At 34.1% G+C, this 18,758-nt stretch overlaps 1 protein-coding gene across 4 annotated transcripts in view; it reads left to right on the top strand.

The window, feature by feature from the left end:
• LOC119078851 (transcription factor hamlet-like) overlaps nucleotides 1-18,758 on the top strand; it is a 105,397-nt gene that overhangs the window by 65,093 nt on the left and 21,546 nt on the right. For all 4 annotated transcript variants that reach the window (XM_037186561.1, XM_037186563.1, XM_037186560.1 and 1 more), the window contains exons 4-5: nucleotides 12,208-12,336; nucleotides 12,401-12,527. In XM_037186561.1, the coding sequence (XP_037042456.1) occupies nucleotides 12,208-12,336; nucleotides 12,401-12,527 (256 nt within the window). The remainder of the gene's footprint in view (nucleotides 1-12,207; nucleotides 12,337-12,400; nucleotides 12,528-18,758) is intronic.

Genomic DNA, 18,758 nt, shown 5'->3' on the forward strand with positions numbered 1-18,758 from the left:
TATTACTATCGATTCAAAAATTAACCTGTTACAGACGGCTGTCATATGTTATCGACAACAACAGTAAGAATAAACGAAAAGCTCTGATTAGTGAGGTCTTATATAGCAAAAAGGATGTTCAAAACAAATAAAGTAAAAGATTTCTGAAATCAATCTCTGAAAATCTTCGGTGAAATGAAGTAATAGATCAGATAGTAAAACTATTAATATGCTTGCCGTCTGTGACAGGTTAAAAAGGCCACGAAGTCATCCTCATTATAATTTCGATTTTATTTACGCGTAAGTCAAAGAACTAAAAGTCGAAATGTTTTTCGAAGTACATTCCACTCGTTAGAAAGCTCATATAGATCAACCAAGTAAATCAGCCAAAACTAATGATGAAAATGACCTCAGGTTTTTCTCTAATAAGATGTGACGTAAGCTTCATGTTAATGGGATTTCCTCAGAATTTCTCTTGGATGTCAACAATTTTTGCGCAACTCTGTCCGATAGCAACCCATCGAACCAAAAACATTTTTCTGGACTCGGCGTAAGTTTTCTATTGTCCTCTTTCTTTTGTATTCTGTATATTGTGAATCTTATAGTCTAACAAGAGAATATTCTCGGGAGAAAATGTATTAAGAGACAGAGAGCTAGTGCACATTAGAAATCCCTTAATATCTGCTTCATGAATGTATTTTCTGCTTTAATAATTAAAATTCCACAAAACTAAACTTCATATCAGTTTGAAACATTCTGATTTCACTACAGACAGCGTAAAGTGACAGCATCCAAGATTACTGATCTGTCTGTTAAATGCTCTCACCATTTGTCCCAAAACCTTTTTAACGATTTTCAATTTCTCTTCTAATTTATTGTTTCATTAACCCAGTCATTAATGATAAACCAATGATAACAGCGAAAAAGGAAACAATTTCCCACATTCTATTTCAAACACTCGTGGTAGATATGTATGCGTCAAATGATGTGTAAAACAATTTTTCATATTATTTTCAGTTCTAAAAATTCTGTGTTCAGATTTTTATGATACGGCTACTTACAAACAGATGTTTCAATCTTTTCTCTATGTTCCATTTAACAATATTTTCGTTTTACCAAACAGCAATGGTAAAAATATTATGTAATAGTGGGTTGATGCACAACGAAAACCATTATAATTTCTATCGCTTTGTGTATACATAATACCACTTTTAATACTCGGTACACTCTACGTATATAGCATTGGGTGGTGAATTGAGTTTTTCATAAAATATTATATCTAAGAACCGTTGTGCCGAGTTATTTTTTTATGTATGTTCGGTACACACATTCTCTTGGTTATTATTAAATTGCTTTATGATCATGCCTTATGGCTTCGTATGTTGTATCTAACGTTCTGTGAAATTTAGACAAATTGATTCCTGAAGCTGTCATAAACGCAGATATTATGATTTCATTTCGGTTCATTCCCGGATAGTTCAGATTAATAATTAATGTTACAGATTGTTGCACTTACCCGAGAGAAATATATGTATGTTCGAATGAGGTAAATGGCTTAATTTTTGCGGTTGATGTCTCATCAAAACAATCGGTCGATTTATCTTTTTTATTAACAGCCTGACAAACACAGAGAGAGGATGTCTGCCAAAAATTTATTAAATAGAAAAAAAAAACCTCGGAAAGAAGATGATTGTTTTGTATGATCACGTCAACATCTTTATCACCACACTGAATAGAGCGGTAGATAAAATTTTCTAAGAAAAATATCAAATATTGGTCCTTTTATCTTCTGTACACAGTCAAATAAATCAAGGCAAAAAAAGTAACACACAAACCTTAACAAGTTAACAAAGCGAATGCGGCATATTTTCATGATTGTAGAGAAGAAAAAAATGGAAATAAAGATGAATAAAGGAACAAGAGACAGTGACAACTACAGGACAAGAGCATGACAAAATTTTAAATTAAAATTTTTTATTTTACTACTGGAAACACTTAAATTCTCCGCTTCTATGTGGACCCGAAAGTTGTTAAAATATTTTTAATTACTTTGGTGGAATTCGATTGCTTTCCTCTGTGTATTTTACAGTGTGAGCGTAATGTCAGAATGTGTTAATGATTATGTGAGGACGTTATGGATAATGCGTCAAATTATATGGTTATTAAAACTGTCTGACTCGAGTGTGAATGACTTCATCGACACTGTATGTGTTGTCTTGATGCAGAAAATTTCGGAGAACGAGAATTGGTTTTTTTTTTCTCTCGTATGATCATGGTTTTCCTTTCTTTACTCCCATGGGAATTACGCCTCATTTCGTTTCGATATTTTGTGAAAATACAAATGATGTCTTCTGATTTGTATCTTAATGAAACTGTCATCGAGCATCCGTTCGGATAGATAAAGCTGTGATGGATTCTTTGACCGTTCGACCCTAACCATGATAATTGTTTTTTACGGACTTTGGGTCGTTTTCGCGATGATTCTGTTTTTTTTTTTAAGGGAAGGTGTGTAACAGATGTAAATTGTCCGGAGGAATTCAGAGGACATTCAACTGGTTCCAAAAATCATAGCTGCTAATTTTTCTATAACTTTTGATGAAATAGTTTACATGATTTGGGCTTACACTTTACATTATCATTAAGTTTCTTCACATTTACGTATTTTGAAGAAAACTAAAAACTTACGTAGGTCGCGGGACAAAGTACAATTCCAATACATAGTTAACATGTACAGGACATAGCGTATACGTATAATCATCTGTTGTCGATAACGATAACAAAAATAAACCGTGACCAATGACCAGTTCTTTCTTATATACTAGAATACATGTCTTAAACTAATGAAGTATTAGAACAAAATAACCACAAAAGAAGTAGCAGATTATGCAGTGCATTAGTCATTAACATCGTCCGAACTGTTTTAATAGTGAACGTCAGAGTCGGACTGGCTTGAAAACGTCTTTCGGAGGTACACACAACTAATTTGTATAAGGCCCCAAAAATAACAATTTTCATGCAAAAATCCTCTTCGGGAAACGCCTGAATGACTGGCTGCCTGGTGAACGTCACATTTTAGGGAACGTCAGATTTTATCGTCCATAAAAACTTACCACAACAACTGTAGTACTCTAACGAATGTTACTTCCTTAAACCTTAAACTACTTGAATTTTAAAATCTATTCCTACCCAACTGACCTTACACTGACAATATTATATATGAACGACTGCCCGTTCATCATCTCTTAATCAAAATAAACGTTAAGGAAATCAAAACACAATTTTTGATAATGATTTATGTGCCGTAAATACTCATCTGCATTCCAAAAAGTGTAATAAATAAAGTTCGTGTTGACTGTAGTTTAGAGGGTCAATGTAAAGGGAATTTTAAGTTTTTCTGTTTTGTATTATGCGTGCATGCAAACTTCATCCTCATCCAAGCATCACATCATAATCTAAATCGGAATCTCGATGTTTTTATTACATGCTACAAGGGTATGTACATCTTCGGTTGTAAATTTTATCGAACATTCAATTCACACATGTGTGTCAAGCCAATGGTTTGCATATGCAGTTTGAATTTGAATAGATTATATTGTGTGCAAAAATTTTGCTTGAAAAAAAAAGGAGGAAGGTCCATCTCGTTTAAAATGACAATAGTTTTATGTACTTATGTTCACAACTACTGTATCTATGCTGGGTATACGGTTTTCCATTCAATGCACACAACATTTTTGTTTGTTGTCAATTTTTTCTTCATCCCAGTTTTGAAGAGTGGACGGACATGAAATTCTTTTTTTGTTGTTGTTGTTGTTGCTGCTGTTGCGATCAATGATATTTTTTACTCGGAAGATTGAAGGACAATAGACCGTAATTGAATAGGTTCGAATTAATCTCGTAGATAATCAGTTTGAGCTTTTTTTTCTCGATGCATTCATCGATATGTGACAATTTGGGAATAAATTCAATATTTTGATAATCGGCTGTGGTTACTGCTGGGTATGCTAAAATATTTCCGTTATGCCGAATAATGATTTCTTTACCATCAATTTGAGGTTTTTACATTTATTCAAATTGTAGACTTTTGGGGTAGCAACCTCTCACGCGAGCAAATAAGGACCTTTAGAGTAGAAAGAAAGATCTGCCGTAATTTGCAGAAGAATCTTAGCGACAAACTTGAACAAAAGAATTCTTTTGTTTAAATTTTCCCTCAGTTTCTTATGCAAATTAAGGCAGAGATGGTCAATAAAGCATAACAAGATCGATAAACTATTGATCAGCTTCGGATATAACTTCCTTTAACCAGTATCACGTGTGCCATTGAGCATTAGATCAAGTATGTTTATCAGTCGCTCATACCGCAATGGACGCTTTTAGTTTTGGGGGCTAGGTTGACACTTACGAAGTTATAAGCGTAATTTCCTTTCCACTGTATCTCTCAGCAGCTTACATCATAAAGAAACCAAATTGATATGAGACAGTGTCACGCGAGGAATGAAATTAAATTTTTATGGGCCACATGCTCGTTGACCACATAAATTTTCGACTTTTCAATTGTCAGGTTACAACAGGAAGTAAAAGATTTTATTTTCAATTTCCATTCTTCGAGTGACATTGTGTCTCGTATTGGGTAATATAATGTTCCAGATCAAGACCTTGAGGGCTTTCATCATACACAGTGCAGGCGCGGATCCACCTATGTGCGGTCGAGGCGGTAGCCGGGGGTCAGAAGATGATTTTTTTATGTAATTTTTTTTTTCAAAACGAAAATCGCCCGGGCAAAAATTTATTGTCTTCTAACCGCCCGAGTCAGAACAAAAGCTGGATCCGCCCCTGACACAGTGTCACGCTGTTATGCAGGAGATATTGCTGGGATAACTTATACCAAACAGTTTTCATTGTTTGTGTGGATCAGCTGAAAAACAGCTGAGGCAAATTCATGCTTAAATTTTGCTGCCTCTGATAGTAATTTCCTCGATTCAAAAAAAACTTTTGAATGAGAAATTATTTTCCTCGCCGGCAATTTTTTCTCGGTTAGACGACGAGATGGCTCCGCCAATTTTGGTTGGGTCTCAATTCCACTCGTGTATGCACCTATAGGAACAAATCATCTGTTATCGACAACGGCAATAGAACTTCGATGTGACTCTTGCTTCTAGTATATACAGGAAAACACATAATTAAACTAATGAAGTAAAAGATTTGCTCGCTATCGAGTGGGATATACTTTAAACAAAGGAAGTACAAGATTCAATGATTATATAATGAATGGTTGTAGATTCAACTAACCAAATCTATGTTTATATGAAAGTCAAATTATAATTTCTTTCGCGTTTGTAACTCGACGTCGTTCTTGTTTTTTTTTGCCTACCTTGTAGTTTTATGAACCATATGTCATTATAGTGGCGGAGCGTGTGAGCAATGAAAGAAAGAAAAAAATAATAATTCCCTTTGACCTTCCCAAACATTGTATTTTACATGCATATTCTTTGTATCCCATCAGAATTTAATGAATTTATGCAATGAGCACATTATTATGCACACATTTGCTTATAAGGATATTTGAATTTAATTATTAATATCAGTTCGTTGTATAATATATGTATTACGATAGCTGACTATGGTAAACTGAATTTATGTGCTGTGCATAAGTCTTTCTGGAAAACTCTGGGAAAACTAAACGTATAGCAACTTGGCTCGGAGGTATCATAAACATTTTATACGTGTGGAAAATATGAATAAATAAAATTTTTATTTACAATTAAAATCCTGAAATGAAAACGCAGTTTATGAAAATGCTTCGTTTACATTTGCATGAGTGCGCGCTGGTTTATAAATTTATTCAATTTTTTTTTAATATTTTACTTTTAATGATTTTTCCTAAGCACTCAGCCATGTGGGGTACACACGCCTTTCATTATATATATGCAACCATTTGCATAATGTGTTAATACGAACGGTATAACAAACGCTACAACTTGGTGCTTGGACTCATTACTCTCAACCCATATCTACAACAATGATGAATATCCCCAGTCCATTATCTAATCTGTTTTGTTCAATACGCTTCTCTAAAATGTTCAAATTAATCGCCGCTAATTTGTTATGGAAATCACCAAGCCTTTCATAACATTTTAAACCTGTTATATGTCGGATGGTACATGTGATGATGATGTGAATCCTCGTGGACAATATTCCGAAAATGACCACCCGTGTTCGAGATTAATTTCAACTCATTTATATGGCAGCGATGTTACTCCCACAATCTATTAATTTTTGCAACTAAACGGAAAGCAAGTGTTACGCTTTCGGTCAGGACGATAATAATTTACGTTCTTTTGTGTGTATTTTTAGCTGTCTAAAATTGAATGCTAAATATTTATAGTGACGTCGAACACACGTGGGTGGGTAGTTTTGTTTATGCTTAATTTGCGAAAAACTTTCACAAAAACTCTAACCTTGTACTTGTTTATCAAATTAGAATTGATTGAACATTGAATGGCTGCAGAAAATAAATTATTATTTAATTGAAAATGATAATAATGGCAGAACTTTGCTATTTTGAATGCATGATTTTCCTCGTAAACCTTTCCCGTTTTTCGATACAACCGACAATGAATACAGGAGAGTGGGAGTGTAATGAGTTTATGCAATTTACAATGACAATGCAAAAGATTTTGATAGACATTTTGTAGGAAAAAGATTACATTTTTCTGCATTAGTGAGGAAAACAGTCAAATGAGAAATAACGGGTAGAACATGCGAAAATATTTGAAGCCACGGAGGGAAAACATTTTCGTGAATTTTCCTATATTTTCCTTAATTTTCCTTAAAAAACATTTTTGTGAAAATTTGAGAAAATTTAGGAAAATTCGAGAAAATGTAGGAAAATATGGCAAAACGATTTCCCAAAAATAGTCAGTCCCTGCCCAAAACAGTAGTGAACGAATAGTTGATTTTCCATTTTGTTTGTAGTGGTTTTATCAATAGAAAAAGTACTGTGAAATGGTGAAAAGATCAGTTTTAGTGTGAGTTTCGTTGATCCTAGCCGAAGCTGAAGTCAATTTAGTAAATTGAATTTACACACGATTCACGGATGTCAAACAAATCAAAAATGAATTCTAAAATTCTATCTGACAATTGGATTAGTTTACAGGATGTTAATTCGGTTGAAGCAACAATTTGACTTTTCGTTCGATTATTTATCAAATCAACAAAAACTTTACTTCCCTCAACCATTCGACCTGACGTTCTAAGATTGTATTTACTCTCACTTGGCTGATATTTTAAACGGTCCTTCTCCAACAAATAAACTCATTGTCGAACATAAGCAACATATTGGATTAATTCAATCATTCGTATAAATTTATACACTTAAGATACGAAAAAAGGAGAAAATTTATTCAACCCTCTCTAATACCAACTGAGAGAAGCATCCTAATTTAACGAATAGGAAAAAAAACTCGAGATTTTAAATTCAATAAAAATGTTGGTAATCCATTGGTAATTTACCAAACAAAGATACAAAGGGTGATACTCTTGACTTCTTAAAATATACTTTTTCATCTAATTTAAAAGTCGTTTTTCCACATGAATAAGTTGATGAGGATGAGTACCTCATAAACATTTTCGCAAGAGCCACTTCAAGGTCTACATTTGGTACATTTAGTATTCATAAAGGCAGGCTATTATAGGAATCAGCATATTTTTGCAATTTTAGATTTAAAGGGTTATCGGTAACTTATTTGTAGTGAGATAGATTTGTGCTCCTGTTTTCACTATTTTTATTTACAAACGACAGACCTATATTCCCCAATCCCACACATAATCATCAAATCTGTTACTTCTTTTGTTTAAAGTGTCGCAGACTGTTCGATGCAAAAACGTTTACTTCATTTGTTCAAACGTATATATAAGAGTAGACAAGCCGCAGCCCACCGTTTATTTTTGTATTTGTTGTCGGTAACAGATAATCGGTAGTTTCTAACAGATCGAGTTTCAATTCTATTCGGTACGGGAAAGTATGACTAGCGTAGAGGCTTAGAAGCCTTTGAGACTTTTTATCATAGACATAAAGAGTCATCTTCTTGATGAAAGTGATCCCAATCTATTGATTGATACAATCAAGGACATCTTCGGTGCTTTTATGATTCGATGGATTTGTTTTTCCAATAGCACCTCCGCTTATGTGGTGCAAACATAACATAACAACATAATCATCATCATCATCCCAATCGACCCTCCTCTTTTTATTTATTATTTTTTTCTCATCCGAAAAAGGCCAGCATCGTTGAATATTACATGAAAATTGCCTTAAGTTGTTTCACGCTGCTTTTATAGTGTTTTTGTGTGTAATCACTTTAGCAGGAAAAATTGCAAAATACATTGAAAATGTGACAGACACTTGTGAGCTTTTAGTAATACTCCATTTTCACTGGGACAGATAGAAAAGGGGGACGGTGTTCATGATTTTAGAATTTCATAAAAATAAATAAATTTTTCCTCCATTCATGAATGATATGACATCTTCATGGTTTAATGAAAATCGTTCAAAATTGACTCCCGACAACTCTTAACAATAATATAGAGAACACGCACAACACTCTCTATCTCACATTGTCAAATTTTTAATATTTACATTTATTGTATATGTAACAAACACACACTCGGTCCCCTATTCTATACAATATACGAATACGTTCGCTGTTAGATTACACTACACAGGGAGTTCCAACTCAACTATCTACCCCATTTAAGTGGTCTGCATAATTTATATGCTACAAGGGTGTATCTTTAATTGAATATAATTATCCACGGACTTACGTTCGATGATGACTTAGAATAACAAAGGATGATCTAATTGTATCTAATTGAATGATATAGTGGGTTGAGGAGTGAGTTTACATTGGAAAATAAAAGTTGGCACGTTGTTGGTGAACGGTAAAGCGTTGATGAAAATAATGGAAAAGTAGAAGCCGACTAAGTGTGAATGTTTTCATCGTTCGGTATCTTTAATTGTGAATGAATCGATAAGGAAACTTGTGTTGAAGAGCTTTGTGCGTAGTTAAATGCAGAAAAGGGACATGTCGTATTAGCGAATTATATGAAAAATTAAATTTCGTTTGTTTAAGTTGATTTTGATGAGTTTTGCGATGTCAATAGAAGTAATTTCATTTTTCTTATAATTCGCTAATATGACACGTACTCTTTCTGCATTTTAAACTTTTCATATAGAAACACTTGTAACGTTTGCCAAAGTTACTTTTTGAAGAAAACCAATTAACGGTCAGAACAATAGACTGTTACTGCCAATTATTACAGAAACTACCCGACTTTTTTGTTGAAGGCAATTATGTCTATTCAAACAAAATTACGCTGATTGGGATGTCCTATCGTCCCAAGTCCACTTTTATAACACACAAAATCTATCTTCTCGTCAAACACACATCAAATTGCTGTCATAAATCCATCGTTCTCATCTCACAATCACTTCGGCCATTGTCACCAGTTTACAACAATTTCATTCATTTCGACCCAAAAAAAATTGACAATCAAAAAAAATCAAATTTTTAATCTACATTTTTGTGTTAGTCAAATAAATTTACACGCTCAACCAAACTAAGAACTTAAGTAAAATATGTTTTGCTTTCACTAGAAAATTGAAAAGATTGCATTTTCACACTTTACACATTCACAGATCCCTTATCCCTATTAAACCGCCGCATGTTATACAGAAATAGAATGAAGACGAAGAAAAAAAACCTCGATGAATTGTCTCTTTTTTTTCAAACATTGACAACAGAGACGAGCTCAGACGATATTTTTGTAGATCACATATTACTATTATTATCGTAGAGCCAGGATATAGGAGGACATACAGGCGATTTAAATTTAACAATAAGATCATCTATGAAGTCCTTTATGCTATTGGAACGAAATGTTATTTGTTTGGTGCAGCAAAACGGTATTAACACAAATCTATGCGTACAAAATGTAGTTTAGCACGTTCGACAAAAAAAAAGTTTGTTGGAACGAAAATTTGGTTTTTATGTAACAATCTTGTTTTGTTTGATACTTTTTTGGTAAGATACCTGTACGTGACGAGACAAAAGATGGCTTAATTCCTCTCCGTTTTGTGTCAATGTGTAATGCGTTCGTAACAACATGTTTTGCCAATTCTTATCTATTACGATGAAAAGGGAACATTATTGATAGCAAAGCCTTTTACGGGAATGAAATATTGCAAGCTGTTTGATCAATCTGTGCGGTCTGATATAATACGATTCGTAAGGCTAAGCCGTATGTTTTCGACAACGACGACAAAATTGAGTGAAGTGCTCTATCAAATGTTGCGAATAGTTAAGTACATAAATGGGACGTGTCATATTAGCGAATTATAAGGAAAATGAAACGTTATTGTTATCCATTTCAGTTTCACACATCCTGTTTCTGAACTTGACTATTCGTCGAGCAAAATGGATAGTAAAACGAATGAAGTACTAGATCTTTACCTAAAACAAGACTAAACTTTAAGCAGTTGTAGTAACAGATTTTACATGGGTCGTGCAATAATAACATCATTCCGGTACAATTGACACAGGTCATGTCAACCAAAGTTTGAAATTATTTACCTTGAGTGTACTAACAAATATATTAACGTCATTATTGGACACACTTTGATGTGGTGGTGCACCGAGTGGTGCACCTGCTGGAAGTAGCCTTAGCTCTTGCTTGTTTCCCAATAATGTCATTGAAGCACCTCCGTACATACACTACACACCCATTCCATGATTTCTAAGGTTACTAAAATTTGTAAGGCGCAAAAAGCTACAAACTTAAATGCCATGGTATCGTTACGAGCAGCACGACAAAATGAAAAGATTGTTTTTGTTGAGAAAATTGATTAAACCAATATACAGTTATTGAAGGTCAGCACGCAATATTATAACACCAATGTTCTCCACTGACTTTCTGATTATAGGTATCAGGCGATCAACAGCAGGTTTTGTCATTAGTTAATATTCATCTTGAAAATCGTACGTCCGGTCGATGAGTTGATTCAACTTTCAAGAATAAATTGATATCGACGAGACATTACTTTCACCTTTGCTAACAGTGTTCATGTTCATGTTCATGTCCCAAGCATTAATTGCGATTGAAACATATTCTTAATGAGTTTCAACATTTGCTCAATCTTGATAAAGAATTATAATTGGAAATCTCGAATGTCTAGATCAGTCAGTCATCAGGACCGTTCATAGGAATATTCAAAGTCATTACCGTAAATTGTGTAATAAACCACTGATAATAAAGCCATAAATCATCAATTTAGTCAAAATCAGACGGATTCACACACTTCTACTTGACCCTTCGTAAATTTTATGATTATTGAAGCGTATTACCCGAACATCGGCATTCTATTAGATTTGTATTATGCTCTGTATATAAAATGCATCCCTCATGAAATCAACTTGAAATTTATGACACAAAAATCTAATACACAGCAGTAAGTGATGTTATATGTGCCATAACAAAACATAAGTTTGATGTTAGATCGGTCCCCCCAAAAAACAATTCACGAAGAACGTTTTACATTGTTATGTTATCCTCCTTACTGTTAAGTCGTTACAACTAATAATTGAAAATGTTGGTTGGCAAGTTGTGTGCTCTCGGCTAAAGGAAACCGAAACTTGTAAATACATATCATATACACACCCTCAACGATGTGTTGTTTTAGGGAAGTCGGTTGTTTGGAGGGAGTACCACTTTGTACATATGATTTCGGATGTTGGGAAAAGATGTGGGTTGAACGATTACCGTTTGATTACAGACAAGATGTATCTGCAATCAATCGGAATGAATTCAATATTTTTAAAGTGAAATGTCTCGCTCATGTTTGTTAGATTCACTGTAGAACAAGACGAAATCTTTGTCCATCCTCTGTTTTTTATCCAACACTAATTAACCTTAGATTATCTTCGATCGTAAATGGATAACGATGTGAACATTCGACGGTATCTACTTTGTTATAACTCAACTACTTTATTGATTCGTACGTTTCTGCATCCGCGACACACACCATTATCGTTTCATCGTTTACTGAATTCACCAAAACGTTAACATTTTATCCGATACTCAAACCAATTTACTGGGTTTGCAAACATTGCGCATAGATGGCGCGTATGAAATTACTTTCTATTCATTTAACTTAACCCATATTTACATTCGCAGGTGGTTGCTGGTTCAACGATACGAGGATGGCTGGAACCGATACCTGAGTCAGCGATGTGGTTAAAGCACATCCGTACAGTTTATTCAAATATTGAAGCTAATATTTACAGTTTCATTGTTGCTGGTTATGTATGTTCCTAGTGCCAATAGATTGGTTTGATTCATTTGTTAATTGGAATTATAATTGTTTTAGATATGGTATGAAGTAACCAGAGACATACCAGCTGGTACTGAATTGGTAGCAGCTCCTAAAGTTCCTTTACAACTTAGAGATATATTTAGTAATGGTCCGCAGGACGACAGAAGTGATAGAGAAACAGGTAAGGACGAAATTAAATTTTGTTTTAAATGCGACTGTATAAAGGGTATAAAGTCAACGAAGCAAGACGAATGCAAAAAAAATGTGTAAAGAAGTGGATTGGTTGTATAAATTGTAGGTATAACATTCTACTCGCCAAGACAGAAATCATTTTCGTAGACTCATATCGTTCAAGCAATGTGATGAGGCAAACATTCGTACAATCTTTTCTGCGAGTTTTTTCTTCTGCTTTATTTAACTTTCTGCTCTCTGTGTTTGAACTTAACATTGCGATAATGTAAATTATCATCTAGCCATTGTCAATAGACATTACCAAATGTAATGCAATAAATAATCCAAACTACATGTAGTCCACATTTTGCTGATCCAGCCGGAGAGAGACTGTAATGTGTACACTCGTCGTGAAATATAAAATCAAACGTGGGATTATGTACCATAGCCACAAAACAACAATGCTTATAAATTCTGATTGTGCAAGATATCTCTATCGAAGCATCTGTCCAACACCCAAACATGCAGTGTTTAACACGTCCACGAAAACAATTTTTTTTGCTGTTTTGTTTGTTAGTTTTGCTGTTGGTTCTCTCCTTTCGAAAGCCAGCAAAAATATAGGACTCTTCGATTCGGATGGAAGCGAATAATAATCTTCTGTTGATTTTTATAATGTTAACCCACCATATCGTGTCTGACATGCGAACAGAGATATTATTTTTATGATGTCGAAGTGTGGAGGATAGATTGAAAAAAAAAACATTTTTTTTTCTCTCGTATTAATTTCTGTATCTGATATGGTGTGATATGTGTGATATTGGATGTATGAGGGATTATTATATTGTGTCACTGAGAATACAACGTTTCGTAATGATTTCGATGTTTCAGTTTTCTTGTTCGGTTGAATGATGATAGGCGAAATATGTATGAGGGTAATTTACCCTTTTGTGTTGGGAAAAAAGATTATTTAATAAAGTTTTTAAAATGTAGAAACGTGGAATTGTTGATTTATTGTTATGTTTGGATTGTCATTGTTATACGACTGTGTGCATAATGCTCGAAAATTGTCAGTCAAGGTCTGTACGAAACGACCTTCGGCTAACAGACATCAACTACCGTTTTATGGCGTAACTTTTATGATGTTAGAGCGACCGTTGTTGATCTAGAATATTGAACTCAAGAGAAATTTAGCTACAATTAGAACAACGAGTTTGTTTGACCGTCTGCGACCGTTTTAAAAATTCGGTTCTTTATAGCCGATTTGTTTGGTGGCGCAAAAAAAACAGCATCTTCAGACCCGGCTTGGACTGGCCCTATGTCCGGGCAGTGCTCGGAGGGCTTTTTAATTTTTTGTATGAATAAAGAGCAAATTGTCCTGTGCAATAAAAGCTTTTCACCGATTTTCGTCATGCAACTCCCAAAAGGTCAGAGTCATTCCGGCTCTGAATATCTACAAAGTTGAACGTTCTTGGAATATCTTCGCAGGGTTACGTTAAAAATGTACGAAAACAGTGAAAACGAAACGTCAAAAGTTATGCGAAACGACAAATTTTAATGTCCTTCTTTCTGAATAATGCACACCCCCCCTGAACAAAAATAAAGTTTTACCGAAAATGCACCCAAAAATTGATTGCTGTTCTCAATAGAGGGACCCTAGAGGAGTTCAAAACGATGGTCCGTTAAGCTGGACCAGATGCTTCCCCACACCCATACAACTAACATTTTCGGTAAAACTTTATTTTTGTTCAGGGGGGGTGTGAATGGCATCGCGAAGGGATCGTTTTAGAATATATTGTTTTTTGAGTATTAGTCATACGCGTAATAGAAAGTGTACCAGCCGTGCTTTATTCGAGCTATAACTTTTTATTTTGTACTGATCCGATCAAAGAAAACCTGAAAATATGTTAGCAATATTCAATATCTAAATGCCTGTGGCTTAAAGCTCAACAACATCATGTACACCTCAAACCTAGTCTCCACAACATGCTATTGAAAAATAACCTTATAACCTGCTATGCCGTCTGTTATCGACAACGGCTACAAAACTAAGCGATGAGCTCTGTCTAATGTCTTTTTTATGGTCGCCCAAACTAATGAAGTAAAAGATTTTGCAACAATTCTACTACGTATGCTTGTCGTCAGTTAATAAATTTGATGAACCAACACAATTCGTTGAAAAGTTTGATTTATTTCCATTTTATTCGTTTGCTATTATCAGATCATAAATAAAAACCGTAGTCAGAATAAGGGTTGGTTCATCCTCAGTAACATCCAAAAAAAAGCAAATAATAAATGAATTGGCCACACTTTTGTTTGCATATAAAAGGATTAAAATGATCCTAAATTGACATGATCCTGTGCGCATATGCCATTAATTTAAATCTAAACTTTGTACCCTTCTCTGTGCTACACTTTCAATTTTATCACCATTGTATGACGAGATATTATTCGGAATAATAGGGGTGATTGTGCATTGGTCGCTGTATGTAATGTACCTTCATGTATGCGACATTGATTGCATAACACACAGCAATGACATAACGCTTTTCGATGCGTGCGTATTTTTCCAGGGTTGATACTGTGAAATGTGTGATAAATTGAGCAGAATTGAATAAGGGATGCATCAGCATCGCACATTGTTTATTGTTTAATAGAGACATCAATGAAAATGTTGCTACTTAATACGTGTTTTATTGGTCTGACGATGGATCGGGGTTGCTGTTTTTTTTTGTAATGGGATGGCGTGTTAAAGAAATCAAAGGTTTTTTTCGGGGTTTTTCGATTCATTAGTCACGCTAAATGTACGCGATGTGCTGATGCAGCTTTTAACTAGGAGCACGAAATAAATTTTGTGAAGAAAAAAAATGTTCAAACTGAATCCCTTGCCTCAATAAAATTGTCATTCGAATGTGCTTGTCATGTTCAACAGAAGTAAAATTCAAATTATTTTATCTTCACCGATATCCTGCTGTGCCGACACGTTAACAAACATAATAAAGTGGACGTTAAAATTGAAATTAATGCTAATCATATCCAACAGTAAACAGGTGTATGAAGGAAAAATCTCATTGAATGTTGGTGAGGGTGACCTTTCCGAAAACCACAAAATTAAAAACGGAATTTATCAATGTTGGTCGGTTGTGTATATAAATAGCGTTCCGAAATCGGAAATTATATCCACACATATGTGGCGCAAATAAATCGTTCTTTTGTTTATCATGATTTCAACAAATGACCGGTACACAACCCGAATCAATGGCAGGTTAAATATTGTTTGAAAAAATTATCTAACCGCCGGATGTGTAGTAGAGTATACGGTTGCACACAGGAGAGCCATAGAGAGGGTAGTTTACATGTCCATATAAATGAATTTTGTTTCCGGTTCGAAAGTCAAATGGTCGCATGATTTCAATAAACAGGACTTGTGCATAATCGGTGCACAATCAAGTTATGTATTGTATGACTTCGTACACATGCTGACATCGTTTTTATTTATCGAAATATGTTTTTTTTTTAAATTCATTTTATTCGTTACTTGTGCCAACATTAAGCAATTTTAATCACATCACCCTTTCTCATTTGAATTGGGGATTAATCTTTCTACTCAATTAATTTTTTTACAAATAAAAAATCGTATCAGATTACGGTGAGCTGAAAAATGCATAAAACGTTCTCCATATACGTACTTGAGCACACAGCCTTTTAAAAAATAAAAATGTTTAGTATGGTTGGTATGCGGTGAAATGAGTTAATCGGATTAAAAAGATAAAGTTGTTGTATGCGGCAATTTTGCCCGTTTGTTAGTTGACTCTCGACTAAACTCATCGATCTGGCATAATATGTAACAACATTGTTGTTAAAATGTTCGCTAAATTTTGCCTAATTAGTTTTTGTTGTGAATTAACTGGCGATGCGGTTAATTTGTAGTATACTACTATAGCTTTGGGTGGTGTAGTGAAAGTCTCTCAGTTTTTATTTCGTATCTTTAACGATCATTTCGACGGTTTGTGGACTATAATTTTATCAAAGAACTACGGATGTTCGAATTCTACAATTTATCACAGGTTGTCATAATATCGAACCATTACTTAAAGAACGTATGGGACAAAAAAAAGTCCTGTAATTTTGTGAAAAATTGCCCTACGTTTGATAACACATCTTTTACTTCGTTAGTTAAACATAAATTTTGCTATTTAAAACTTCATGAACCAGAACTTATCGTTTATTTGTGTCACCGCTGTCTATAACATATGACTAATTACTAATTGTTCCTTACAGTCTGCAACAGGGCCTACTTTTTGGAAAATAATTTCTTGAATTTCTCGAAATTTCTCGAATTTCTTAAAATTTCTCGAATTCGAGAAATTCGAGAAACTTCGAGAAATTAGTTTCTTGAAATTTCTTGAATTTCTCGAAGTTTCTCGAATTTCTTGAATTTTCTGGAATTTCTTAAAATTTCTCTAATTCGAGAAAATCAAGAAACTTTGAGAAATTCAAGAAATATTTGAATTTCTCAAAGTTTCTTTATCTTCTCGATTTTCTCTAAAAGTTTCTAAAAAGTAGGCCCTGGTCTGCAACGTCGTTTCAAATGCCTCACTGTCATTTTTTTCAGATAATGTCATTGTGAATTCACAATGACACAATGAAATTTTCAGAAAAATTAACTTAAAAGAAGAAATAAAGAAAGAAATGGCTCAGATGGTTCACCGGTGATGGGACATTTCTACCCAGAAAACAGAAATGTCTAGTTTTGGGCAATATTATCACTTAGATCGAAAAAGCGATCATTGTCGCCTAGAACACGATAATATCGCCCAGAAAGAGATAATATCACATTCTAGGCTATTTAATTGCCCGGACATTATCAATTTTTTGGACGATAATCACACGGTAGAAATGTCAAGTCCTCGGCCGATCTCATCTCATTAACTAAATCAAGAATTTGACGTTGGAAAAAATAGTTATTAAAGAGCTGTGCAATAGGTTAAAGCTTTACATAGAAAAATGTCTATTGTTAACTCATTAGGGTGGACTAGCGATCCTGAACACAAAGAAACGTTGATGAGAGAAGACTTGTGTTCGATCCTGATTTTCTAACGTGATTCGATCAATACATCCGAAAAGATAATGTCGTAGTTACTTTCTTCTGAAACAGCATCCATTTTATCACTTAATCTTTTACTTCTTTTGATTAAACCAACCTGTGTTGTTTGTTACAAAATCTTTTACTTCGTTTGTTGTAGCATCAATTTTGCTATATAAGAAGATAATACGTAGAGATCACTGCTTACTTTTGTCGGAGGTGTCGACCACAGATGTCTGCCTACAGTCTACTCAGTATTAGCTTTGTGAAGAAAACTGGTTTTACTTTGAATCGTAACACATTCAGTTTGGCACATAACGTCCAAAAGTCATTAAATCAAAATGTAAATTTTTTAGAACGATCACACATGCTATTTTGAGAGATTCGAAAGGTGTTTTAAGAGGAGAATTTTGTTTAATTTTAAGATTTTCATGTGTTTAGGAAGAGTTTCAGCTATGCGTTCATTTCATAGTACTTAGCCTTGCAAAATATGTATGACTACACCATCTTCTTACTTACAAAATTCAAATATTCAGTTTGATGTGTTCCCGTGTGAAAATGCCGTTCTCGAATATCCTAAATAAGAAGTCTCAGTCGAGTAACTTATGGAAATTGGTTGTAAATACAAACAAGCAACTTTACAAATGGACATTTACTGATGTAACGAAGAAAATTGAACAAGAACAATCAAAATTAACATTTAAAAAAAACTGTCCAAATCCATACATCACCTGAACAACTGTTCCAAAAGGAAATATTTCCCACAATATTTTATTCACATAAGACATAAACTCGCGCAAAAATTGACGACATATGGATAGTCCGTTAGAAATTTATTCAATTTATTTAAATAAGTCAAGGATGGTTTCCTTTCAATTTTTTTTTTTCACGAAATGGTAGAGACATTGTGCGATATGGTATTATGCGTGGGAAATGTTATGCTTGAAGAAGAAAACGGCTAAGGGTTGGATTATCGAATGCAGTGAACTGTTGCATGTTTTTTTATCTTCTTCTTCTTTTTCGTCTTTAATATTTACTCAGAATGTAACAGTCGTATAAGTATCGACAGATTCTTTTAGGACCGGCTAATCATCTTCTATCGACAACAACGACAAATTTAAACGATGAGATCATACCACATGCCAGTCGTTTCTTATA

The sequence above is a fragment of the Bradysia coprophila genome, unplaced genomic scaffold (genome assembly GCF_014529535.1).
Source record: "Bradysia coprophila strain Holo2 unplaced genomic scaffold, BU_Bcop_v1 contig_297, whole genome shotgun sequence".
NCBI classification, from domain to species: Eukaryota; Metazoa; Arthropoda; class Insecta; order Diptera; family Sciaridae; genus Bradysia; species Bradysia coprophila.